Source organism: Phycodurus eques, chromosome 4 (genome assembly GCF_024500275.1).
Source record: "Phycodurus eques isolate BA_2022a chromosome 4, UOR_Pequ_1.1, whole genome shotgun sequence".
Classification (NCBI taxonomy): domain Eukaryota; kingdom Metazoa; phylum Chordata; class Actinopteri; order Syngnathiformes; family Syngnathidae; genus Phycodurus; species Phycodurus eques.
The window spans coordinates 13,663,117-13,689,652 of record NC_084528.1 but is presented as its reverse complement, the minus strand read 5'-3'; the positions used below and the strand labels follow the sequence as shown (position 1 = coordinate 13,689,652).

Below are 26,536 nucleotides of genomic sequence, written 5' to 3'. Positions count from 1 at the left end.
ACTCATGGGGCAGTGCTTGTGTGTATGTGGGGCATGTGGACAGGACCACAAATATCCCTGCCACCACCACCACCACCACATCTACGACTTCACGGAGTAATCAAGTATGTACCACCAGTCAGAAGCTGATTCTCATCTCTGCATCCAACAAAACTCAATGCAACGCTGCTTACCTTTTGCTATGACGCAAGAGCAGGGGGCATTGCACCTGTAAGTGATGTGGGTGTTTCTGTGTCTGCCTGTCACTTGAAAGTGGCTCTGGATCTTCACGTAGCTGGGCTGATCAAGTCATGGCCGGAGGAACTCTGTGTGGCGATGTGATTGCTATGTAAATTAGTCCAACTAACAGCTGTAAAATAAGATTTACTTGTTTGTTTAATTTCACATTTAATGGATGGGAAGGCACTCCTGAAACAAGCTGTTGAAAAGTCAGGTTTCCATAATAGGTCCCCTTTAAATGCCAACCCGATACATATTTGAACCGTATCAAAGTGGACTACGCGCACAATGCAAGAAAGAAATAAAGGCAGCATTTCGTCCGAGAATCACCGCAGTGATCTCGTCATCCTTGTCAGCCGTTGAGTTTCACCAATAAGCGTTTCTCAACCTGAGCCCCAAACTTCCTGTGTGGTGTCGAGCTCAACAGTTTGATCGGGACCAGAACACACGTACACACCCCTTCTGGTAAGTAGCAACGTTTTCGCACTACCATGCAAAATATGAAATGACTGTAAAAAATGCTTGCAATTGATTCAGATACTCAACTCATTTATTATACTTGAAATGATCATGCATGCTTCTTCATAATCCATTTGTTCAATTAGCTGTAAGGTTTCGATAAGCTTGATACATCTTTCTACGCTAGATAACCCATGTTGCAATATTGTACTTTAGCAGTACGTATTACAATTATGTACTCACATCCTGTTAAGTAAAAAAAAATATCGATATGTATCGATATCTATCTATATATATATATGGACTATTAGAAGCATAACAGTACTTTATACATATATACAGTTATGTTTTATATATTTTTAAAAATATTTTGTATTTTAGATAATAAATATAAACATTTAAATATACAATGCTGTATCGTTTTATGATTCCAAATGTATTGTAAATTATGTTGATGGGAAAAAAAGTATAAATTTTTTTTAATTTGTAATATTTTTCTAATTGAGTTTATTTTTTAGGTTCGAAAATATTCTAAAAATAGCAAAAACATTTTGAAATACTGTATACCAATATATTTATGATATCACCGTGCCGCCAAGTTAATTACAATAAAGTAATTTAATTACAGGAAGTTAGCACTAATTATTTCTCGTAATGTTTGACCTGACTGTTTAGAATACACGATCTGACTAGAGCAGTGATTTCCAACCTTTATGGAGCTAAGGAACATATATTACAATTGAAAAATCTCACGGCACACCAACAAACAAAAGTGTCACAAAAAGTGGGTACATTAATTACTGTATTTACTTCCTGCCATCGAATAGAAGACCATTCATTTGTTCTGTCACTATGCCTCACTGGCATAAATAGAGGAAGAAAGATACATTATTTATTGTAAATATATTTTTTTGAGCAATTAAGTACACAAGTAGATACAGTAAATGAACAGGTCATTTAAATAGACACATTGCTCCATCTTGTGATCGGATCGGTGATTGTTTTTTTTAAACTAACTGATCGGTGATCGGCCCCGAAAATCCTGAACGTGTAAAGCCTAATATATAATTTAATATTTTCCATTTAATTAGTGTAGGCCTTCTTGGGACTTAATTTGGCCCCTGATAGGAAAAAGTACCTTAAAATCCAATTTGATGTAGGGGAGCTTGAGGTAAGTGCTGAGCCACTGACTCCACAAATAAAATCAGGCTTCATCTTTTATGCTTATTATCCACCCTATAAAGTGGAAATAACAAGGAGAACATAACAATGTGGCAAGATTCAGGTCAATGTTTTCCTACCCAAAACAAAGTTTCAGATAGCAGGTGCTATATTTTTTTTCTTGAATAATAATAATAAGAAAACTTTATCAATGTATCAGAACCTGCGGTCCATATGTCAAACCCAGTGGTGACCAGTCAACCGGGCGCAGGTGGCTATGGCACCAACGTCCAAACGGGACAGTGGAGCACAGGCCTCTGCTCCTGCTGCAGTGATTTGTTGATTTGTAAGTATAAAGATGATTTTTTAAAAATAATTACAAATGTGAATAAAAACAATTCTTCACCAGGTGCTTTCGGCTGCATTTGCCCGTCGGTGCTGGCGTGCTACACGGCGGACAAATATGGTGAAAACTGCTGCTTGGGCTGCGTGCCGGGGGGCTTGACGGCAATGAGGACCCACATGAGGCTTACATACGGCATTCAGGTATGTCGAAGTGCCCCCAATGTAGAGAAGTGCTTTGATTTCACTAACAGTTTACACAAGAAAGGAAATCTTGCTCATTCAAGTAAAATTGAGAAACTGGATCACACTTAAGTAATATGTGCAGGTCATAGGTTGTCTTAATCTTCAAGTTTTAAGCAAGACCCAAGTTACTGTGACAAAAATATAACAGACCAAGTCAAGTCCGCACAAAATTCCTAGCAAGTTGAGTTGATCATTTGGGTTAAGCATCTCATAATGCATGTCATACAATCAGAGGTGGGTAGAGTAGCCAAATATTGTACTCAAGAATAATATGACTCAAGTAAAAGTAAAACGTAGTCATCTAAATATTTACTTGAGTAAGAGTAAGAAGGTACTCAATGAAAAAACTACTCAAGTAAAGAGTAACTTGTGAGTAACTTCAGATTTTTATTTTTTTAAATCAAAGCATGGACATCAAATAACATTTTGAAAAAATAATATATGGGATTAAAGATGAAAATGTGGTGTTTTTGGATTTCCATAATTTAGCAATTTAATAATTATTTCATTTTATTTAACAATGGGTTTTGAACAAAAGCAGAATTAACTGATGTAAGACTACAATATCTATATATCATTTAAACGATACAGATAAGTATTATTAAAAATTATAATTATGTATTGAATATTTTTTATGGTGAAAAATAATTTTTAATATTTCATATTTTTAATAGTTTACAATAATTTAATTTGCAATTAATGTTTGTTATTATTCATCGTAATGTAATACAGATGTTTTTCAACACCCAAATAATTTAGTAGAATGATTGCATAAATATATGTATTTACTTTACATTGTATTGTAACATTCATCCATCCATCCATTTTCTACACCGCTTCGCCTGGTTAGGGTCGCGGGACGCTGGAGCCTATCCCCGCTGACTTAGGCAAAAGGCGGACTACACTGAACTGTTCGCCAGTCAGTCGCAGGGTACATATAGACAAGGACAACCATTCGTACTCACATTCACACCATCACTGAGTGGGAACTGAACCCATGCTGCCCGCACCAAAGTCAGGCGAATGTACCACTACACCATCAGTGACTATTATTATAACATTATCATTTCTAATATTATAAATTTTTAGAATTTCAGGCTAGAAAAAAAAGTATATCACCTCTTCATTCAATTGATAGCAGATGAATAATAGTTTTATTTAAGTTGTTTTTAACAAAAGCAAATTTAATGCATCTAATACACAACGATCCTAATATCTATTAATAAATAAATGAATCTATTAAATGATAAATCTAATTAAATAAATTGATCTACATTATAGCTATTATAATGTACACATTTGTTAATATATAAATACAATAAAATGCATTTTCACTGCAAAATATTACAATATCTAAATTTTGGAGTAATTGTGTTAATTAAACAAGTTTAGCCTGTAGTAGTTTTAATTAAATTATATTATTATTATTTTAGATCGCTCCATCCTTTCCGCCCAATCTTGGTCAACTTCCTGTTTGAATGACGTTTTGCGCTGCCATTGGGTACTTTCTCCGTGGCATGGCAACCAGCGGAAGAGGCCTTAGCAACCAATCTTCTCGTCAGTCGTCAGCTAGCCACAACTGCTAGCTTTCTGTCGTTCTTTTTTCGAGCGAGGTGTTTGGTGTTCACATTTTTCCAGGTTCCGAAATGTCGTCGAGGACTCTCCCGCTGCTCTTCATCAATCTGGGCGGAGAAATGCTTTATATCCTCGACCAGCGACTACGAGCTCAAAGTATCCCCGCCGACAAGGCAAAGAAAGGTAGTTCGCTTTTAGCCAATTCAATTAAGACAAAAACCTAACACACTAGTATCGATATGCGATCTTTGAATTAAAATTTTCCATTCGTTACCTCTCCATTGTAGCTGGCTAGTTACAGGACGACAGAAGGAGAAGTTCTATTACATGTAGTGTCGTGTAGTCGCTAGGTATGTCGCTTTTTCTATGGATAAACGAGGGGACATTTTAAAATTTATTTAAACGGGATGCGTTTTTTTTTTTTAAACAATTTAAAGGTTTTTCCAGGTGTATTCATAACATGTCTTTTTTATTATTTCATTCCACATCAGGGGGGCAAAAAGCAGACATTTACATGCAAACAAAATATGAATGAAAAAGAGCAGAGAGAAGAGTACATCTTATATTTTCTGCCCCTTTTTACAGGAAAATATTTAATTTCACATTGAAATTTACCTTTACCACCAAAGTCTTCTAAAATATTTTTAACCTATTCTACAGATCAACCATTTAATAATTATTGAATTCCATTGATTATATGAGCTTTTTAAATATGTTAATTGAACTTGACTCTTTTGTTTCTATGTTTAGATTGTTCCATAACTTCACACCATACACTCGTACCACTATACTCATTTCTGACTTGGGATCTAAATCTTGGTTGTTTCTGTTTTCAAGACCTGTACCTTTCAAATTGTAGTTGCTTCCTCTTTTTTCAAGCTTTATTTGAAGATTTATTGGTGAGATATTGTTATTAGCCGTGTACATTTGTAATATTTTAAACTCTACTAAGTCGTGGAATTTCAATGCCTTTTTAAAAAATTAAATAATGGATTAGAGTGATCTCTATGGTGGCTATTATTAATAATGTTTAAAGGTATTTTCTGTAAAATACATAGATTGTATACAGGTTTTACATGTTGATCCCCAGATTTCTACAGAGTAGGACAAGTATGCATTATTTTGTCAAAATACTGCAAGGATCAAGAATAAGAGACAGTTTACGGCCCCTTTTTTCATCTTGCTGAAAATAGCCAGTTTTGAGGGGGCAGTCCTATCTCATTCAAGTGAGCCAGCCCTCACCCAACCCCCCCTGCACTTGGATCCCCGTATCTAAAAAAGCAAGCACAAGCTGTCAAGCACCTGACAGCATGGATTGTATTTTTCCTGGTGGAGGCAGCACTTCATCACCAAGCTGCAGAATTACACCTGTCAGTGTATGAGTGTAGGGTATGTATGAGGTGCATGCAACAGACACATCCCCAAACACAAACACTCCACTGTGTTAACAACATCACCCAGCAATTGCATATGTGCCGCTGTGCATCCAACAAACCTCAATGCAGCTCTGGTTACCGTGGGGCTTTGATATGATAATGTTTCCGACAGTGAAGGCTGCGGTTGCTTAAACATGGATCTTGGCCCAGCCAAGCCTCCAGTCATGGGCTGAGGAAGTGGTCTTGTTAGGAACAACCTTAAGCTACCCTAAATATTTTTTTAAATAAATCTTCGCATGTTTGATTTCAGACTAACACCTGAAATCTAACATGCGACCTCAATCCCCACTGCTTGAGACTTTTAGACACTTGCTAGTCGGCAGTGTTGGGCAGGAGCAATGCTATTTTCAAGACAAAAGCTTTTCAGTCGCGAAGCCGCACTTCCCCAGGAGGTTCTAAGTAGGGCCTGACCGATATTTGGCAGACAAAAATTATGATAACCGATTTATCGACTGATTAATTAAAAACTTATTTTATTAATAAAATCTATCTCACTGGCTGAGATGTCGCCGCAAAGTAGCGGTGACTTCACTCCAGTCGACACTTTAAAAAGTCTCCCAAAAATATAAATTTAATTTACCACGACTCCCTGGCGACCCGGCTAGTCCCCAGAAGACGTCGCAGAGACATCTCCACAATTAGCAGAGACTCGAATCGTCATCAGACCGCCAACTAGTCTCTAGACCAGTGAGATAAGCCCTTTTCCTTTTGTCTTAGACAAGATAGCAGGGGTGTCGTATCTGACTCTGACCATTGTTTGAAAATGTTTCCGGTGTCTATTAGAACTGAGGCCACCATATGATTAAATGCGGTAAATTCAGTTGATTGAACATCATTAGGAATGGCACAAACCTGTCTTTATAAGGTCTTATATTTGGCAGTGCATATCAGAGCAGAAACCAAGCAATGAAGTCTAAGGAATTGTCTGCAGACTTCCAGGACCGGATTGTGTCAAGGCACTAATCTGGGGAAGGATACAAAAGAATTTCAGCAGTATTGAAGGTCCTGAAAAGCACCGAGGTCTCAATTACTCGGAAATGGAAGTTTGGAACAACCGGGACTCTTCCTAGATCTGGCTGTCCGACCAAGCTGCGTAACCGTGAAAGAAGGGCCTTGGTCAGAGAGGTGAACAAGAACCCTATGGTCACTAAGGCGGAGCTCCAGTGTTCCTTTGTGGGAGATAGGAGAACCATCCAGGTCATCAACCATTTCTAATGCACTCCACCAATCAGGCCTTTTTGGTAGAGTGGCCAGACGGAAGCCACTTCTCACTAAAAGGCACATGGTAGCCCACTTGGAGTTAGCCAAAATGCACCTTAAGGATTCTCAGACCTGCAGAAACAAAATTATCTGGTCCGATGAAACCAAAATAGGACTTTTTGGTCTGAATTGCAAGCGTCATATCTGGAGAAGAAAAGGCACTGCTCATAACCTGTGATGTCTTTGAATGGCCCAGCCAGAGCCCAGACTTGAATCCAATCGAACATCTCTGGAAAGACCTAAAAATGGCTGTCCACCAACGTTGCCCATCCAACCTGTCTGACCTTGAAAGGATCTGCAGAGAAGAATGGGAGAAAATTCCCCAAAACAGGTATGCCAAGCTTGTAGAGACCTACCCAAGAAGACTTGAGGTTGTGATTGCTGCCAAAGGTGCTTCAACAAAATATTAAGCCAAGGGTGTGAATACTTATGTATTATGTTTAAATGTTTGTATTTTCAATAAATTTGCACAACTGTCTGAAAATATGTTTTTACTTGGTCATTATGGGATATTTTATGTAGATTTTTAAAAAAGAAAACTATACTCAAATGAGCTTTAAAATAGGTCTGTCACATAGCAAAATGTGGAAAAAGTGTAGGGATGTGAATACTTTCTGTTAGCAGTGTGTGTGTGTGTGTACACACATATTACGTGTTAACCTTTTCCTCGTGCTTTATCTGCGACCAGTCATGAATGACATCATCAGCACCATGTTCAACAAAAAATTCCTGGAGGAGCTCTTGAAGCCACAGGAGCTCTACTCCAAGAAGGCGCTGCGCACCGTCTTTGACAGACTGGCTCACGCTTCCATCATGAGGCTCAATCAAGCCAGCATGGACAAGGTCAGCATCCGGCATCGCATTGTTAGCTTGTTAACATTTAACATGTATGTATGCGTATAAATATACTGTACATGACTGAAAGTGCTGAATAATTAACCCTCATTAAATATAGCTTGAACATGATTTGCAAATCATTCTATCAGAAGCACTGAGCTACATATAGAACCTAAATTATAGTATTTGTTCCATGATAATATATTCATTTATTGCCAACATTCTATTCTTTTCACTGTAGCATTACTCTGGGCTGCACTGCTCCAATACTGTATGTAGATTTAGATTTTTCTGTATGATCAGATGTCTCACAGTTCTGGGGACCGGGGTTCAAATCCCGGTCTCGCCTGTGTGGAGTTTGCATGTTCTCCCCGTGCCTGGTTGGGTTTTCTCCGGGCACTCCGGTTTCCTCCCACATCCCAAAAACATGCGTGATAGGTTGGTTGAAGACTCTAAATTGCCCGTAGGTGTGAATGTGAGTGCGAATGGTTGTTTGTTTCTGTGTGCCCTGCGATTGGCTGGCGGCCGGTTCAGGGTCTACTCCGCCTCCCGCCCGAAGATAGCTGGGATAGGCTCCAGCAGCTCGTGGCCCTAGTGAGGATAAGCGGTGAAGAAAATGGATGGATGGATATATTCTGTTTTTATTTATGTTTAACACAACGTCCCAACTTCATGGGAATTTGGGTTCTACTTTTGCATTAGAGTTTCTGACCCTACCCATGCAGTAGGTTTAATACTTCTTGCTCACACATACTAAAATTTAATTCAAATGAGCACCTTAATGTGTAATTTGGATCAAATCTGGATTCAATTTGTTTTTGGCATTACAGCTATACGACTTGATGACCATGGCCTTCAAGTACCAGGTTCTCCTGTGTCCTCGGCCCCGAGATATCCTCCTGGTCTCCTTCAACCACATGGACGCCATCAAGGAGTTTGTCAAGGACACGCCCTGCATCCTGTGCCAGGTGGACGAGATGTACCAGCAGCTCATCGAGGTGCGCCAACGTATTTTACAGGCGACACCGGGTGGTGGGGGTCAGTTTGGATTCGTTTCAATGGAAGGTAATGTCATTTGTTCCTTTTTAGATGTACACTCCATTACCTAGCGGCGAATTCCAGCTGATTAGACAAACGCTTCTTATCTTCTTCCAGGACATGCACATAAGGGTAAGTTAGTTCACTCAAAGAACATTTTGTAAATTTAAATTTTCATAAATACACTAAAAGTGAAAATCAGTGAATAATTGACGAAGTTAATTTTCCAGATAGTAATTTCCATTGCTTTGCTTTCTTCTTTGCCAGGTATCCATTTTCCTCAGGGACAAAGTGCAGAACTCCAATGGTCGATTTGTGCTCCCCATCAGCGGTCCTGTGCCCTACGGGACAAAAATCCCAGGATTGATAAGGTAACTGTTGGATTTATCTCACCAAACATTATAATGAATAAACACAAAAGGAATGAAGACGTTGGTCATTTTACTCATGAGTAGGGCGCATGGGAGATTGTTCAGGTTACAGCCTCTCAACACGCTCTAAACAATCTCTCCCGTCGCTCCTGCATTTATTTGAAAATAGGGAGGTTTCTAAGTTTACAAGACATAACGTACTAAGCTACAAGACACAACACACTAAGGGTAGGGTTTTAAGGTGAAAACATGGCACCTGCCACGTCCCGGCCACGTCCTTCTCTCAGATGATTCCTGCTGAGTCATCTTCTTGAAGGCGAGACATCTTTCTTTCTAAACATTGTCCATAATACTAATGCAAGTTAAGCAAATAAATGATAACTTCTACAATATATCTAACAGTAACACCTACAAAAGCTTAAGCTTCAGACAGTGTCGTCCAGCCGCGGTTTGAAAGCGACTCTGGATCTTGGCCCATCCTAGCTGCCAAGTCATGGGCGGAGAAATTCAGTCTGAGGGCAGTATTATGTAAATTAGCTAAATTGGGACGGCAAAATTCAGAGCAGCTCGCTCACAGACATTTTGGCATTTAATTTCATACTTAATGGTTTGCCAGGAACCCCAGAGACTCAACAAAAGGTATATAAGACATTCAAAAGTAAATATATGAAATTATATGTCCCCTTTAAGAGTGGTGAAGATGAATACCCGTCACTGTGTTTCTCTTCCATTTGGTCTTTGTTGTAATTCTACCATCATCCTGTAACGTCAAGCTTAAATTGGCCCACGTGCAGCTAATTGCATTACTTTTCTTTCTTGGACCTTGCATTCTAACTTTAGACGTGTTGTGTGTTTCCATTGTGTCGCTTAAGGGTCTTACAAGCAAGCACGTGGACGCATGAATCATAATCAAGTTCAAAACATTTTTGCAGTAGATAGGCCAGAAAGAAAATAGAAATAATGAATTAATAAGTAAGGAAGATAACAAAGGATATTTGTGACCTGCTGTCACTCTATAGTGGTAGAATACACTTTTCTCACACTGTGTGTACACAATTTATACAATAGATTGTAGTTGTCCAACAAAAAGAAGGTTTCTCTCAAATTCTTCTTTTTTTTCAGGATAAAAAAAACACAACTAAAACATGCTTTTTCTTCAAAAATATGTAAATAGATTCAAAGGATAATGAATCTGAAAATGCACTGATTTGAAATAATAATTTGAGTTATAGTTAAATATAAAAAATGTATTAAATGAAATTACATAAATAATGAAATATAAAATGAAAAATAAATACTGTACAATATTGATAAAACGTAACTTAAAAAGTTTGTTACCGTCCCCTCCAAAAGTATTGGAACGGCAAGGTCAATTGCTATGTTTTTGTTTTGTACTGAATACATTTGGGTTTCAGATCAAAAGATGAATATGAGACAAAAGTTCAGAATTCCAGCTTTTCTTTCATGGTATTTACATCTAGATGTGTTAAACAACTTAGGACAGAGCACCTTCTTGTTTGAAGCCACCCACTTTTAAATTAACTTAAAGTGAATAACATTTAATATTTGGTGGCCTCCTTGAACCATCACCTCATCGTGGTGGAGGGGGTTGTGTGTCCCAATGATCCTTGGAGCTAAGTTGTCTGGGGCTTTACGCCCCTGGTATGGTCACCCATGGCAAACAGGTCCTAGGTGAGGGACCAGACAAAGCACGGCTCCAAAAACCCTATGATGGATACAATAAATGGATATAGGTTTCCATTGCCTGGAGGTGGGGCTCGAAGTGGAGCGCCTGGTGGCCGTGTCTGAAAGGGTAACGTGGGTCCCCCTTCCCATGGGCTCACCACCTGTGGGAGGGGCCATAGGGGTCAGGTGCAGTATGAGCTAGGCGGTGGCTGAAGGCGGGGACCTTGGCGATCCGATCCCCGGCTACAGAAGCCCAACCAGTCTACATGTGTTTTGTGGACTTGGAGAAGGGGGGGACTCCCTCGGGGAGTCCTGTGGGGGTTGCTTTGGCAGTATGAGGTACCGAACCCCGTGATACGGGCTGTTCGGTCCCTGTACGACCAATGTCACAGTTTGGTCCGCATTTCTGGCAGTAAGTCGGACTCATTTCCGGTGAGGGTTGTACTCACCGATTCTGTTCATAACGTTTATGGACAGAATTTCTAGGCACAGCCGAGGTGTAGAGGGGGTCCGGTTTTGTGGCCTCAGTATTGCATCTCTGCTTTTTGCAGACGATGTGCTTCTGTTTGCTTCATCAAGCCGTGATCTCCAACTCTCACTGGAGCGGTTCACAGCCGAGTGTGCAGCGGCTGGGATAAGAATCAGCACCTCCAAATCTGAGACCATGGTCCACAGTCAGAAAAGGGTGCCGTGCCCTCTCCAGGTCGGGGATGAGATCCTGCCCCAAGTGGAGGAGTGCAAGTACGAGTGAGGGAAGAATGGAACAGGAGATTGACAGGTGGATCAATGCACCGTCTGCAGAGATGCAGACTTTGTATCGGTCCGTTGTGGTGAAGGAGCTAAGCTGTAAGGCGAACCTCTCAATTTACCGGTCGATCTACGTTCCCCCTCACCTATGTTCACGAGCTGTGTCACGGTTACAAGCGGCCGAAATGAGTTACCTATGCAGGGTGTCCGGGCTCTCCCTTCGAGATAGGGTGAGAAGCTCGGTCATCCGGGAGGGGCTCAGAGTAGAGACGCTGCTTTTCCACATTGAGAGGAGCCAAATGAGGTGGCTTGGGCATCTAATTAGGATGCCACCTGGATGCCTCCCTGGTGAGGTGTTCCGGGCACGTCCCACCGGGAGGAGACCCCGGAGACGACCCAGGACATGCTGGAGAGACTATGTGTTTGTTTCTGGGGGTTTCTCCCTTCAGTCTCCTCTTCAGGAGGTAAAATTTGTGCTGTACTGGGTTAAGGTCCAGTGATTGAGTTGGCCAGTCTAAGACCTTCCACTTTTTCACCCTGATGAAGTCCTTTGTTCTGTTGGCAGTGTGTTTTGGGTCATTGTTTTGTTGCATGATGAAGCTTGGAGAAGTTTGGATGCATTTTTATGTAATTTTCCTGACAAAATGTTTTTGTAGACTTCAAAATTCATTTGGCTGCTACCATCATGAGTTACATCATCAATAAAGACTAGTGAGCCCATTCCAGAAGCAGCCTTGCAAACCACTCATCAGCAAAGAGAATCAGAAGGCCAGACTGGATTTTGCAAAGAAGTACAGAGATGAGCCACAAATGTTTATGGACTGATGAGAACAAGATTAACCTCTACCAAAGTGATGGAAAGGCCAAAGTATGGAGAGAGAGAGAGGATCGGCTTATGATCCAAAACACACAGACTAAATACTTTTTTGCCCCACTGTACAGACAGTCCCACCAGAAAGTATTCACACCCCTTCACGTTTTCCACATTTTGCTTTGTTACAGACTTATGCTAAAGCTGATAGTTTTCTTTAAAATAAATCTCCATAAAATATCCCACAATGACAAAGCAAAAACATATTTTCAGACATTTGTGTCAATGTATAAAAAATGTAAACATTCAAACATAATAGGTACCTAGGTATTCCCACCCTTTGCCTGACCCTCAAACTTAAGCTCAGGTGCATCTGATTTCCACTGTTCATCCTTGAGATGATTCTACAACTTGAATTGAGTCCACCTGTGGTAAATTCAGTTGATTGAACATAATTTGGAATGGCACAGACACCTGTCTATACAAGTAGTAGTTGGCAGTGCATATCAGCGCTTAAACCGAGCAATGAAGTCTAAGGAATTGTCTGGACTGGATTGTGTCAAGGCACAAATTAGGGTAAGGATACAAAAGAATTTCAGCAGCATTGAATGTCCCTAAAAGCACCGTCGTCTCGATTATTCGGAAATGGAAGAAGCTTGGAACCACCAGAACCTTACAGTGATCTGGTCGTCCGACCAAGCTGAGTAACTGGGGAAGAACGGCCTTCGTCAGAGAGGTGAACAAGAACCCTATGGTCATTAAGGCGGAGTTCCAGTGTTCCCGTGCGGAGATGGGAGAACCATCCAGAAGGTCGACCATTACTAACGCACTCCACCAATCAGGCCTTTATGGTAGAGTGGCCAGACTGATGCCATTTCTCACTAAAAGGCACATGGCAGCCAGCTTGGAGTTTGCCAAAAGGGACCTTAAGGATTCTCGGACTTCCAGAAACAAAATTATCTAGTCTGAAGTAAGCATTGCTCCTCACCTGGCTAACATGATGGTGCCATCATCATACTGTGGGACTGTTTTTCTGCTGCAGGAACTGTAGGAACTGGGCGAGTCCGCATAAAGGGTAAGATGACAGCTGCCAAATAGAGAGAAATTCTTCAAGAGGACTTTCTCCAGAGTGCTCTGGAACTCAGACTAGGGCGTCGATTCACCTTCCAACACGACAATGACCCAAAGCACACAGCCAAGATAACAAAGAAGTGGCTTCAGGAGCAGCCTGTGAATGTCCTTGAGTGAGATTGGATTAAAGTCCAGAGCCCGGACTTGAATCCAATCTAACTGTGGAAAGACCTAAAAATGGCTGCCCACCGACGCTGCCCATTCTTGAGTGGATCTGCATAGAAGAATGGTAGAAAATGCCCCAAAACAAGTATGCCAAGCTCATACCCAAGAAGACTTGACGCTGTGATTGCTGTCGAAGGTGCTTCAACAAAATAGTATAGCCAAGGGTGTGAATACTTATTTACCTATTATATTTAAATGGTTACATTTTCAATACATTTTCACAACTGTCTGAAAATATGTTTTTACCTTGTCATTATGGGATATTTTATGTCGTTTTTTTTTTTTAACGATACTCATATAAGCTTTAGAATAAGTCTGTAACAGAAAAATCTGGAAAAGGTGAAGGGGTGTGAATACTTTCTGGTGGCACTGTGTGTGTGTGTGTTTGTGTGTGTATGTGTATATATGTATTTACATATGAATGTGGCTATTCCAGGATGTATAGCTGTACTGGTGAGGAGACGAGCAGGTTGCAGTTCAACAACGGCGGAAACTACACCGCTGCACTCTGCGAAGGATCCTTTGAGTTTTTCGGTGACAGGGTGACCAAATTAGGCACTAACATGTACGACTTTCCCAACACAGTACAACACACACTCTCACACACACAAAAAACCCAATACAGTGGTACCTTGACTTATGACTTTAATTATTCCGTGACCATGCTTGTCACTCAAATCACATATCTCATGTCAACTTTCCCCAATGAAATGAATGGAAATGCAATTCATCCTTTGCTTCTCCCCAAACCATTTGTAATGTGTTTTTAATAAGAAAAATAGCACTGTACAAAATTTTTGTTACTGAAACAATACAGTAATAATACAGTGAAATAGAATATAAGGACATTTTTCGTTCGCTTTCACTGAGTGGTCTTTTTCACTGCTTTTTTCCCCTTTTGTCACACTTTCCTCACTTTCAGCAACTTCTTCTAGACAAAGCAAAGCAAAGCATTTATATTGTGCATTTTATACACATGGTAACTCAATGTGTTTTACATGATTAAAAACATTTAAAAACAAATCAGAAAAAAATAAAAGTACAATTAAAAGAGCATCCGCAGCTTAGAAAAAGTTTTAACGCCTTTGACTAACCTTAATTGACTCGTTCTGCTTCTGTATATTTGATGACACGCACCCCTCTCATTTTTTTTCTCTGATATTAAGGCACGGTGGTCAACTGGTTAGAGGGTCTCCCTCACAGTTCTGAGGACCGGGGTTCAATCCCCGGCCCCGCCTCTGTGGAGTTTGCATGTTCTCCCCGTGCCAGCCTGGGTTTTCTCCGGGCACTCCGGTTTCCTCTCACATCCCAAAACCATGCATGGTAGGTTGATTGAAGACTCTAAATTCCCGTAGGTGTGAATGTGAGTGAGAATGGTTGTTTGTTACTATGTGCCCTGCAATTGGCTGGCCAGTTCAGGGTGTACCCCGCCTCCTGCCCGATGATAGCTGGGATAGGCTCCAGCACTCCCGCGACCCTTATAATAAAACAGAACATTCAAGAGTAAACAAAACGGGTACTTACACTGCAAGGTAACCAACAACTGCGATTCTGGTGACCAGTTTATGGTGTACCCCACCTCTCGCCCAGAGTCAGCTGGGATAGGCTCTACCCCTGCGAGTGAGGATAAGCGGTACGGAAAATGGATGGATGGATGGTAACCAACCACATGAACTGATAGTGGCTGGACGTTGTGAAGTTCGCTCCTGACAACTAGTGGCTACTGTCTCAAGCTCACTCGTAAGTCAAATTTTTGCTAAAAAAACAAACCAAGTGACTGCTTGTAACTCGAAAAACTCGTAAATTGGGGCACTCGTAAGTCAAGGTACGCCTATCCTGACAAAGCTCGGAACGTTCATTCCCCCAGTGTTTCCTCACAGGTACAGCGTGTGCCGTCCGGTTGAAACTCACATGTCAGGAACCTCCAAGCACTCAGCTCAGCACACTAAGGTGAAAGAAAGTTCTGTTTATTGCCACACATACACACACACACATACACAAACACATACACACACGCACAGTATCTATAACCACACATTCACACACAGACACCATATCTTGACGCTCAAGTGAACTGTTGTGTTGTGGACAGGTCAACCTGGCTCCCAACCCTCTGGCTAAAGAGGAGCTCAACCTCTTAGCCAAACTAATGGGAGGCTTGGAAGTGCCCAAGGCAGGAAATGCGGACAGTAGCTTCCGGGTTAACCTGTTCACTACCGACGAGGAGGAAGAGTGGGTAACTTCTCCCTAAATTTTATTGATTGTATTCAAAAGTAACATTTGGGAATCCTTTGTTGTCACAGAGAGGCGTTAATATCCAGACCTGATGAGCTGTCATATGGATTTATAAACATCCAAGCTACAAAGGTATACTGCATCTGTTGTTATGAACTGGAAGACAATCAAATTAGAATATTCAATAATAAGAGCACTTGGGAAGAATGAACCACCATTTTAAATACAGGATATTTGTCATGTGTACTGCAACCAGTATCATTTTTGTTTTTGTTTGTTTGAAATGTTTTCTCAATTTCATTTTTTGTTATTTCATTCGTTTTCTCGAACTAAATTAAACTTGGAGCCAGCCAACACTAGGCTCTCATTCGCTGACACCCACATCACTCACCAGGATAGGCCCCGCCTTTTAAATCCATACACACTCACAGTCACAGATATTACACGTGAGGATGGCAACCCCAAGTGGACAAAAGTAATACCCACAATTCACATGCGCTGTATTAGGTTTATTATATTTTTTATCTGATTATGTAATTAATTAATGGAATAATTGGGTATAATGCCCGATTCTAAAAATATTTGCGAGCTGTAGCCCTTAACAGAAGCAAAGCACCCCTGCAGAGTACTTGATCCTCCTTGAAGGTTTCGTTAGCCTTTTTAGGGGTGTTCTAAGTTGAACATTTCTGGCGGCCAATTCTGTCCTACAGGACCGAACTGCCAACAGTGAGCTGGCCAAGATCATGGGTGAGTTCAGCGAGTCTCAGGAGTCGCCCGATCAATCACCATGTACCAGCAGCAAAGGAGACGACCTCCTGGCCATGATGGACAGTCTGTGACGCCGTTGGACACACCGTGGGATGGACCGCATTACATTGTCTGCACCAGCAAAACTGATGCGGCAACATGTGCACAGAAAACTTTCAGGTGCTTTTTCTCCCCATGTAGGGAGAGGGTGTGTTTCAGGGAAATGACACGCAGCATCCACAGTGTAGTACATGCCGAGACTAGAAAATATACCATCAGGGTTTCCCAACCTACTAACATACAGTGGGTACGGAAAGTGTTCGGACCCCCTTAAATTTTACACTCTTTGTTATATTGTGGCCATTTGCTAAAATCATTTAAGTTATTTTTTTCCTCATTAATATACACACAGCACCCCATATTGACAGAATAAAACAGAATAATTGACATTTTTGCAGATTTCTTAAAAAAAGAAAAACTGAAATATGATACAGCCAATAAGTATTTAGACCCTTTCCTGTGACACTCATATATTTAATTCAGGTGTTGTCCATTTGTTCGCATCATCCTTGAGTTGGTTCTACACCTTCATTGGAGTCCAGCTGTGTTTGATTATACTGATTGGACTTGATTAGTAAAGCCACACACCTGTCTATACAAGACCTTACAGCTTAAAGTGCATGTCAGAGCAAATAAGAATCATGAGGTCAAAGGAACTGCCTAAAGATATCAGAGCCTGAATTGTGGCAAGGCACAGATCTGACCAAGGTTACAAAAAAAAGATTCTGCTGCACTTAAAGTTCCTTAGAGCACAGTGACCTCCATAATCCTTAAATGGAAGACGTTTGGGACGACCAGAACCCTTCCTAGAGCTGGCCGTCTGGCCAAACTGAGCAATTGGGGGAGAAGAGTCTTGATGAGAGAGGTAAAGAAGAACCCAAAGATCACTGTGGCTGAGCTCCGGAGATGCAGTCAGGAGATGGGAGAAAGTTCTAGAAAGTCAACCATCACTGCAGCCCTCCACCAGTCGGGGCTTTATGGCAGAGTGGCCCAACGGAGGCCTCTCCTCAGTGCAAGACACATGAATGCATGCATGGGGTTTGCTAAAAAAACACCTGAAGGTCTCCAAGATGGTGAGAAATAAGGTTCTCTGGTCCGATGAGACCATGATAGAACTTTTTGGCCTTAATTCTAAGCGGTATGTGTGGAGAAAACAGGCACTCCTCATCACCTGTCCAATACAGTCCCAACAGTGAAGCGTGGTGGCAGCATCATGTTGTGGGGGTGTTTTTCAGCTGCAGACATGGGACAACTGGTTGCAATCGAAGGAAAGATGAATGCTGCCAAGTACAGGGATATCCTGAATGAAAACCTTCTCCAGAGTGCTCAGGACCTCAGACTGAGCTGAAGGTTCACCTTCCAACAAGACAATGACCCTAAGCACACAGCTAAATTAATGAAGGAGTGGCTTCAGAACAACTACGTGACTGTTCTTGAATTGCTCAGCCAGAGCCCTGACTTAAACCCAATTGAGCATCTCTGGAGAGACCTGATAATGGCTGTCCACCAACGTTCACCATCCAACCTGACAGAACTGGAGAGGATCTGCAAGGATCCCCAAATCCAGGTGTGAAAAACTTCTTTCCCAAAAAGACTCGTGGCTGTATTAGCTCAAAAAGGTGCTTCTACTAAATACTGAGCAAAGGGTCTGAATACTATTTATATTATTATATATATTATATAGATATTTTAGTTTTTCTTTTTCATAAATCTGCAAAAATGTCAACAATTAATTTTTTTTCTTTCAATATGGTGTGCTGTGTGTACATTACAAAGGGAAACAAATGAACTTAAATTATTTTAGCGAATGGCTGCAATACAACAAAGAGTGAACATTTTTAGGGGGTCTGAATACTTTCCATACCCACTCTACATCATGTGCGTCATTCCAGAATTAGAAGACAATTTAGACAACATTTTTGAGAAACAGACCATTTGTTTGACATTTTTTTAGTTATGTTTACAGGAAAAAAAGGTAATAAAAATAAATAATAAATAATCTAATTTGATTCGTCCAGCTCAGTCATCAAAGATACGCTTTTATGAGATATTTTATCTGTAATATCATATTCTTTTCTGTTTGGGGCAACCCTGTTACCGATACTCATGCACCTGGAAAAAAACATTTAAAAATATTGATAAATAAATCCTTTAGAGTTAAAATAAATAAAAAAACATTTTATTTGAATGCACTAATTAAAATTTTAGTATTACTATAATTACAGTAACATGATTGCAAATGCTCACTGTGTTAACTGCAATGCTAACTGGCCAAGTACATAGCTATATCATGCAAAAAAGAAAATAATTGATATTATTGTATTTATCTAATAATATGAGTAACAGGGTTGCATTGGTTGGAGTGACACACTCAAAACACTGAAAAAATATGAAAAGAGGACCAACCTTTGGCCTACCCAGGGTCAGAGCAATTAGCTTAATGATGTCATTTCTGGTGATTCTGGGGAGCTCACTTTTTTTTTTTTTTTTCCTCTCCTAGATGGCTAAAATCGTTTTAGAAACAGGGTTGCGTTTATGTTGAGAGATACAAATTCGGAGCACCATTACTACAATTCCAAATATATCTGCGATAAAACAAAATTGTTTAACAGGAAGACATCAATAAAAGGATTCCAGATAAAAGCTGATTTAAAACAATTTTTTTATTTGTTATAGTTGATATGTAAGTCGGTCATCAGCAGTTGAAAAGCTGTTTTTGGGGTTGCTCAAGAGGCATTTTCCATTTCAAATTATATTTAGGAGTTACTTTTACTACAGCTACAGTTACATTTAGTCAAAGGACAACTATAATTTCAAGTGCATGTTTTCTCTATTTTGTGCATGAAAAATAATGAAATATCATGGTAACAGCAAATGTCCTCCAATTCTGGAGTGGCCCATGTAAGGCCATTTAGTGACATATTTTTCCACAATGTAAAACAATCTCCAGTTACCTTAATTACATGTCTAAATTTCCTCACGGTGACGACGAGGTGTGGAGCTACAAATCTAAACAAGTGCGACCTGCGAAGCGCCTGTGAGCCCCCACAGAAACAGCATGGGATGTATCGCGGATCTTGGCCCAGCCTTAGAAACTCGGGTTCCGACATCAGAATTCAGAAGGCCTCACTCACAGGTATGTTTTGGGAAATATATCCAACATATAAAAACTTAAATTAGCAGACAATGTCTTCGTTAATGATAAAAAACACACTAGACACATCTTTGACCCATTTGGGACCCCACCCCCAATTTTGGGAAACCCTGAAAAACCCTGCAATGGTAGTTTGAGAAACACATTCGCACAGTTGTAGCTACAGTGCTGTGAAAAAGTATTGCCCCCCTTATCAAATTCTTAGATTTTTGCATAGTTTCCCACTTTAATGTTTAAGATCAACAAACAAATGTAAATATCAGATAAATACAACGCAAGTGAACGTAAAATGTAGTTTTTAAATGGTGATTTCATTTATTAAGGGAAAAAAACTATTCTAAGACCTGGCCCTGTGTGAAAAAGTAATGGCCCCCTAAACCTAAGAAGTGGTTGGGCCATCCACAGCAGTAACAACTGAAATCAAGCGTTTTCTTTGACTGACAGTGAGTCTTTCACATATCTGTGGCAATATTTTGGCCCACTCTTCCTTGCGGAATTGTTTTGAGTTTAGCAAAAAATACAGGGTTTTTGAGCATGAACCGCCTTTTTAAGGTCATGCCACTGCATTTCAATCTGATTCTAGTCTGGACTTTGACTAGACCACTCCAAAACCTGTTGTTTTTTTTTTTTGAGCAATTCAGAACTTGACTTGCTGGTGTGTTTTGGATCGTTATGCTGCTGTAGTGTGGTTCAGCTTGAGGTCACAAACTGATGGCTAAACATTCTCCTTCAAGATTTTCTGTTAAAGAGCAGAATTCATGGTTCCATTAATCACAGCAAGTTTTCCAGGTCCTGAAGGAGCAAAGCAGCCCAAGACCATCACACTACCACCACCACCATGTTTGACTGTTGGTATGATGTTCTTTTTCTGAAATGCTGTGCTACATTAACACCAGATGTAAGGAGACACACAGCTTCCAAAAAGCTCAACTTTGATTTTGTCAGTCCATATAATATTCTCCCAAAAGTCTTGGGAATCATTCTGATTTTTTTTGTTTTTTGTTTTTGCCAAAGTAAGACAAGCCTTTATGTTCTTTTTGATCAGCAGTGGTTTTTGCCTTGGAACTCTGCCATGGATGCCGTTTTTGCCCAGTCTCTTCCTTGTTGTTGTGTTATGAACACTGACCTTAGCTGAGGCAAGGGAGGCCAGCAGTTCCTAAGAAATTGTCCTGAGTTCCTTTGTGGCCTCCTGGATGAGTCATTGCTGTTCTCTTGGGGTAATCGTTGTAGGCTGGCCACTCCTCTGGAAGGTTCAGCACTGTTGCATGTTTTCTCCATGTGAGGATAATGGCTCTCACTATGGTTCGCTAGAAATCTAAAGCTTTAGAAATGGCTTTTGTAACCCTTTCCAGACTGATGGATCTCAATTATTTTATTTCTCGACTGTTCTGGAAGTTCTTTTTTTGATCGTGTCATTTTGTTGCAGCTTTTGTAGATTTTTTATCCGACTTGATTTTGTCAAGACAGATTCTGTTTTAAGTGATTTCGTGATTGAATCAGGGTTGAGTGTGATCAGTGAAAATTAACCAAAAATCGTGATTAGGCACAATTAATTCATGATTTAACAAGGGGGGTAATTACTTTTTCACACCTTAATAAATGAAACCACCATTTCAAACAGTATTTTACAGCAGCTGAAATACGTATTTAACACATCACCATTTGTCTCATTAAATATATTTCCAAAGGTGCGATTGACATGAAACTTTCAACAGATGTTGGGAACAAGTAATCCATACATACAAAGAAAGTAGCACAAATACGATCATAATAATGTCAAATGACACAGGGGAAAAGTATTGAGCGCCAACTGGTATTTATTTAATACTTTGTACAAAAGCCTTTGTTTGCAATGATGGCTTCAAGAGGCCTCCTGTATGGAGAAACTAGTTGCATGCATTGCTCTGGTGTGATTTTGGACCATTCCTCCACACAAACAGTCTTAAAATCTTGAAGGTTCCGTGGCCTTCTTTTATGGACCTTGAGTTTCAGTTCTTTCCATAGATTTTTGATTGGATTCAAGTTAGGTGCTTGGCTGGACCATTCTAGAAACTTTATTTTTGTTCTTTGTAACCAATTGAGAGTTTCCTTCGCTTGGATCATTAGCCTGCTGAAATGTCCACCCTCGTTTCATTTTCATCATCCTCGTAGATGGCAGCAGATTTTTGCTCTTGGACAGCTCGTCTGACTATTCTTTGCACTCTTCTGTCATAAATCTTGCGAGGAGCACCTGATTGAGACAAATTTATGGTAGTATAATTGGCTTTCCACTTACGTATTATGGCCCCAGCCATGCTCACTGTAATGCTCAGAAGCTTAGATATGCGCCTGTAACCAATGCCATCGTTATGTTTTGCAACAATTAGTTTGCAATGGTCTTGAGGCAGCTCTCTGCTCTTACCCATCATGAGATGTGTCTTGACTCACACCTTAGCAATGAGACCTTTTTGTAGGCCATCAATTAGGACTGAACCAGCTGATATTCATTTGGACTGACAAGGGGCTCGATTTCTGTTTGATTATTGATAGATTTTAGGTATTGTCTTGTCTTTCAATGCCTTTTTCCACCTCCCTTTCTTCATGTGTTCAATACTTTTTCCCTTTGTCATTTCACATTTTTACACACAAATGAATGTATGTGCTTATTTGTTCTACTGTCTTTGTATGTACGGATTATTTGGGTTGTTCCCAACATTGGTGAAATTTTCAGGTCAATGGCACCTTTGGGAAGTATATGTAGTAATGATGTATAAAATACTTATTTTAGCCGCTGTAAGTTCACTTGGGTTATATTTGCCTGATATTTACATTTGTTTGGTGATCTTAAACATTAAAGTGGGGAAAGTTTTAAAAAATACAAGAATTTGAGAAGGGATGAGAAGGGAATACTTTTTCACGGCACTGTATGAATTGCTCTCGGTCGAGTGCATACCACCGCCAAGGTCGCACCATCACTATTTGGATCAGCATCTTCATAGATGGACACCTCCTTCAGTTATAGTATCTCATTTTTGTAAATATTTTATCTTTTCATGGAACAACACTGACGTCGTCTGTGTACACTTTGTGTAACCGTGTAAATTTACTATCCGCTCAAAATAACACACGGCCATTGATGTCTAAACCGCTGGCAATAAAACTGAGTACACCCCCAAGTAAAAATGTCCAAATTGTGCCCACAATGTCAATACTGTGTATGGCCATCATTATTTTCCAGCACGGCCTTCACGCTCTTCGGCACCACTCAACTTCTTTGGTTGCCCGTGGCGAGGCCGTTATTTTTTCAGATCCTCTGAGTTTTTCATCATAAGGTGCCATATTGACCTAACAGTCACCAGTATAAGTGAGTGTGAAAGTGATAACATCAAATTTAACAAACCTGCTCCCAATTCACACCAGAGACCTTGTAGATTCAATGAGTCACACGATAATGTGGTGTGAAAATGTCTAATTGGGCCCAATCTGGACATTTTCACTGAGGGGGTGTGGCCACTTTTTTTGCCAGCGGTTTAAACACGAATGGCTCTGTGTTGAGTTATTTTGAGGGGACAGTAAATGTACACTGTCTGACAAGCTGTACACGGACTGCTTTACATTCTAGCAAAGTGTCATTTCTTTCAGTGTTATCCCATGAAAAGACATCATAAAATATTTACAAAACTTTGAGGGGTGTAGAGTACTCACTTTTGTGAAATACTTGGAATTAGTCACAAGATCCATGCATTGTTGACTTGGAAACAAGACAATGCAGTGTTAGCATTTTACATATCATACCTAATTTCATGTTTTTTTCATCAAGTTCCAAGTAAATTTCACGGTAAAGACACAATGCGAAGAAGGGGATTGCTTACTTACACGTGGACAAAATTGTTGGTACACGTCTGTTAATAAAAGAAAAACCCACAGTGGTCACAGAAATTACTTGAATCTGACAAACTAAAAATAAATAAAGAAATTATGAAAATTAGCCAATGAATATCAGACATTGCTTTTGAATTGTGCTTCAGCAGAATTATTTTAAAAAACAAGCTAATAAAACAGGCCTGGACAAAAATGATGGTACCCCTGGAAAAGATTGAAAATAATCTGACCATAGAGACATGTTCAAACAAGATGTGTTCTTTAATTAGCATCACAGGTTTCTTTAAGCCTGTAATCAGTCAGTCGGCCTGTTTAAAGGGTGACATAGTGTGTACCACACTAAACATGGACCAGAGGACGTGGAGGAGAGAGTTGTCGCAGGTGATAAGAAAGAAAATCATAGACAAGCACGTTAAAGGTAAAGGCTATAAGACCATCTCCAAGCAGCTTGACATTCCTGTGACTACAGTTGCAGATATTATTGAGAATTTAAGCTCCACGGGCCGCAGAAATAAAATTGATGACAAATTGAAGAGACAATGGTAAAAAAATCAGAATCAGAATCATCTTTATTTGCAAAGTATGTCCAAAACACACAAGGAATTTGTCTGCGGTAGTTGGAGCCGCTCTAGTACAACAGACAGTCAATTTACAGAACACTTTGGAGACATAAAGAACAACCTCCAAAGAAATAAAAGGTGAACTCCAACGTCAAGGTACGTCAGTATCAGATTGCACCAGATTGTTGTTGTTTGAGCCAAAGTGAACTTCGTGGGAGAGGACCAAGGAGGACACCACTGTTGAAAATAAATCCTAAAAAAGCTAGAATTTGCCAAACTGCATGTTGACAGGCCACAAAACGTCTGGGAGAAGAGAGAGAGAGACGGACTCAAAAATGAAGCGTACCAAGAAATAACACTGTCCCTACTGTTAAACATGGAGGAGGCTCTGTTATGTTCTGGTGCTGCTTTGCTGCATCTGACACAGGGTATCTTGAGTCTTTGCAAGGTACAACATAATCTCAAGACTATCAAGGTATTCTAAAGAGAAATGTGCTGCCCAGTGTTTGGGGGCTTGGTCTCAGTCAAAGGTCCTTAGTCTTGCAACCTGATAATGACCCAAAACACACAGCTAAAAACACTCAAGAATTGCTAAGAGCAACATATTGGACTATTCTAAAGTAGCTGTCCATGAGTCCTGATCTAAATCCTATCTACCGTCTGTAGAAGGGGCTGAAACATGCTGTCTGGAGAAAGCACCCTTCAAACCCGAGAAGCAAACAACTAGAGCAGTTTGCTCATTAAGAGTGGGCTTAAATACCTGCTGAGAAGTGCAGACGTCTCATGGAAAGTTACAAAAATCATTTGATTGCAGTGATTGACTCAAAAGCTTGTGCAACAGAATATTAAGGGTAGCTTTTAAAACAAATTCTGCTGAACCACAATTCAAAAGCAAAATCAATGTCCGATTTTCATTGGTTAATCTTTATTTTATTTTTTATCTATTATTGCTTTTGCCAGATTACCGTAATTTCTCGTGTATAATGCGCACCCATGTATAATATGCACCCCCAAAGTTGACCGAAAAATTCTGCAAAACCCTTCTACCTTTGTATAATGCCTTTTTATAATGCATGATTTTGCTTCTACCCAAATGATCAAAACATGAAGTATTATCTGTATTTTGTTAGTTTTTTTTCAAATAATTATTCTGTAGTTAATCACTTTATTTGAACACGTAATCCTTTTTTTTTTATTTACTTGCTCTTATTTTGAAATTCACAGCCCTACTTGTATTTAATAAATTAGAAAACACACAGTTGTGCTCATATGTTTGATTACCCAGGCAGAATTTGTGAGATGGGTACAGATCTTTAAAGAAAACATGAAGGACCAGGCGAAACACATTAAATGTTATTTTAATGGGATTCAACTTAAAGGGTCAGGCATTTCAGAAAAGCATAAACAAAACATAACCATAACGAAATGGTTGTTCAGTTATCAGTCATATTTAAAAATATATATTTCACAAATTCTGCCAGGGTATGTAAATTTATGAGCATAACTGTACATATACACAGTCATACGTACCCGTCATATTGGAATGAAAGTGTAGGCTACACCTTTTTTATAACCACTAGGTGGCGGTGGCATTTTGGAATGAAAATATACAGCTTTTTCATAACCACTAGATGGGGTCATACATTTATAAAATGTGAAAGTTTCCATTTGCCCCTATACCTATCTATAATGTGCACCGTTGACTTTTGACAATTTGGGGGGGGAAATCCACATTATACACGAAAAATTACTGTAGTTATTTATGTGACCACTGTGGGGTTTTCTTTCATTAACAGAGGAGTATCAACAATTTTGTCCATGTGTGTATCGCTTCGGTATTTGAAAGAATGCACCTGTGCGGGGAACCTGCAAATACCCAAGTGCTCTTTTCTAACGTGATTGTAATCCTATTTCAATACTGTGATGATGAAGTCCGCATTAAGAGCCTCGCTCAGGAGTGAATTGTGTTCATGATGGATTATTGAGAAATGAAGGAGAACTTGATTATGTTGGTGGCTCATTGCCATGTCTAATCATGTAAATATGTTTATGAAATAGTTTTAGTTACTGGATTTATCTATTGTTTTCTGTGAACAGATGTGCATATTTCTACAATTTAGCAGTTCCAAAAATAATAAAGTTATGTTTTACAAAAGTGGTTGGATTCTTATTTGAGGGCTAGGTCTGGTTTAAGGGGTTAGTTTACTGTTTAGGGATTAGGTCTGGGTTTGATGGGTTGGGTGTTAGTTCTTGTTTGGGGTTAGGTCTGTGTAAGGGGGACATATTAGGGTTAAAAGGTTTGGTTTAGGGTTGGATTAGGTTTTTGAGGGTTATGTATTGTTTGGGGTTAGATCTGTACTGGGATTAGGTTTAGCATTGGGATACGATTAGTTCTGGTTTGGTGTTAGGGTTAGGTCTGGGTTAGGGTTCGAGTG

The 26,536-nt window shown here is 39.9% G+C and overlaps 1 protein-coding gene across 1 annotated transcript; it reads left to right on the top strand.

Moving 5' to 3' along the window:
* Nucleotides 1–47: 47 nt before the first annotated feature.
* On the top strand, nt 48–26,246 carry oscp1b (organic solute carrier partner 1b). Its single transcript, XM_061674073.1, has 12 exons — nt 48–684; nt 2,249–2,385; nt 4,066–4,185; nt 7,387–7,541; nt 8,366–8,533; nt 8,625–8,705; nt 8,841–8,944; nt 13,921–14,049; nt 15,365–15,434; nt 15,577–15,716; nt 15,788–15,851; nt 16,430–26,246. Exons 3-12 carry the CDS (start codon nt 4,074–4,076, stop codon nt 16,556–16,558), a joined length of 1,152 nt encoding a protein of 383 aa, XP_061530057.1. The 5' UTR covers nt 48–684; nt 2,249–2,385; nt 4,066–4,073; the 3' UTR covers nt 16,559–26,246.
* Nucleotides 26,247–26,536: the final 290 nt, after the last annotated feature.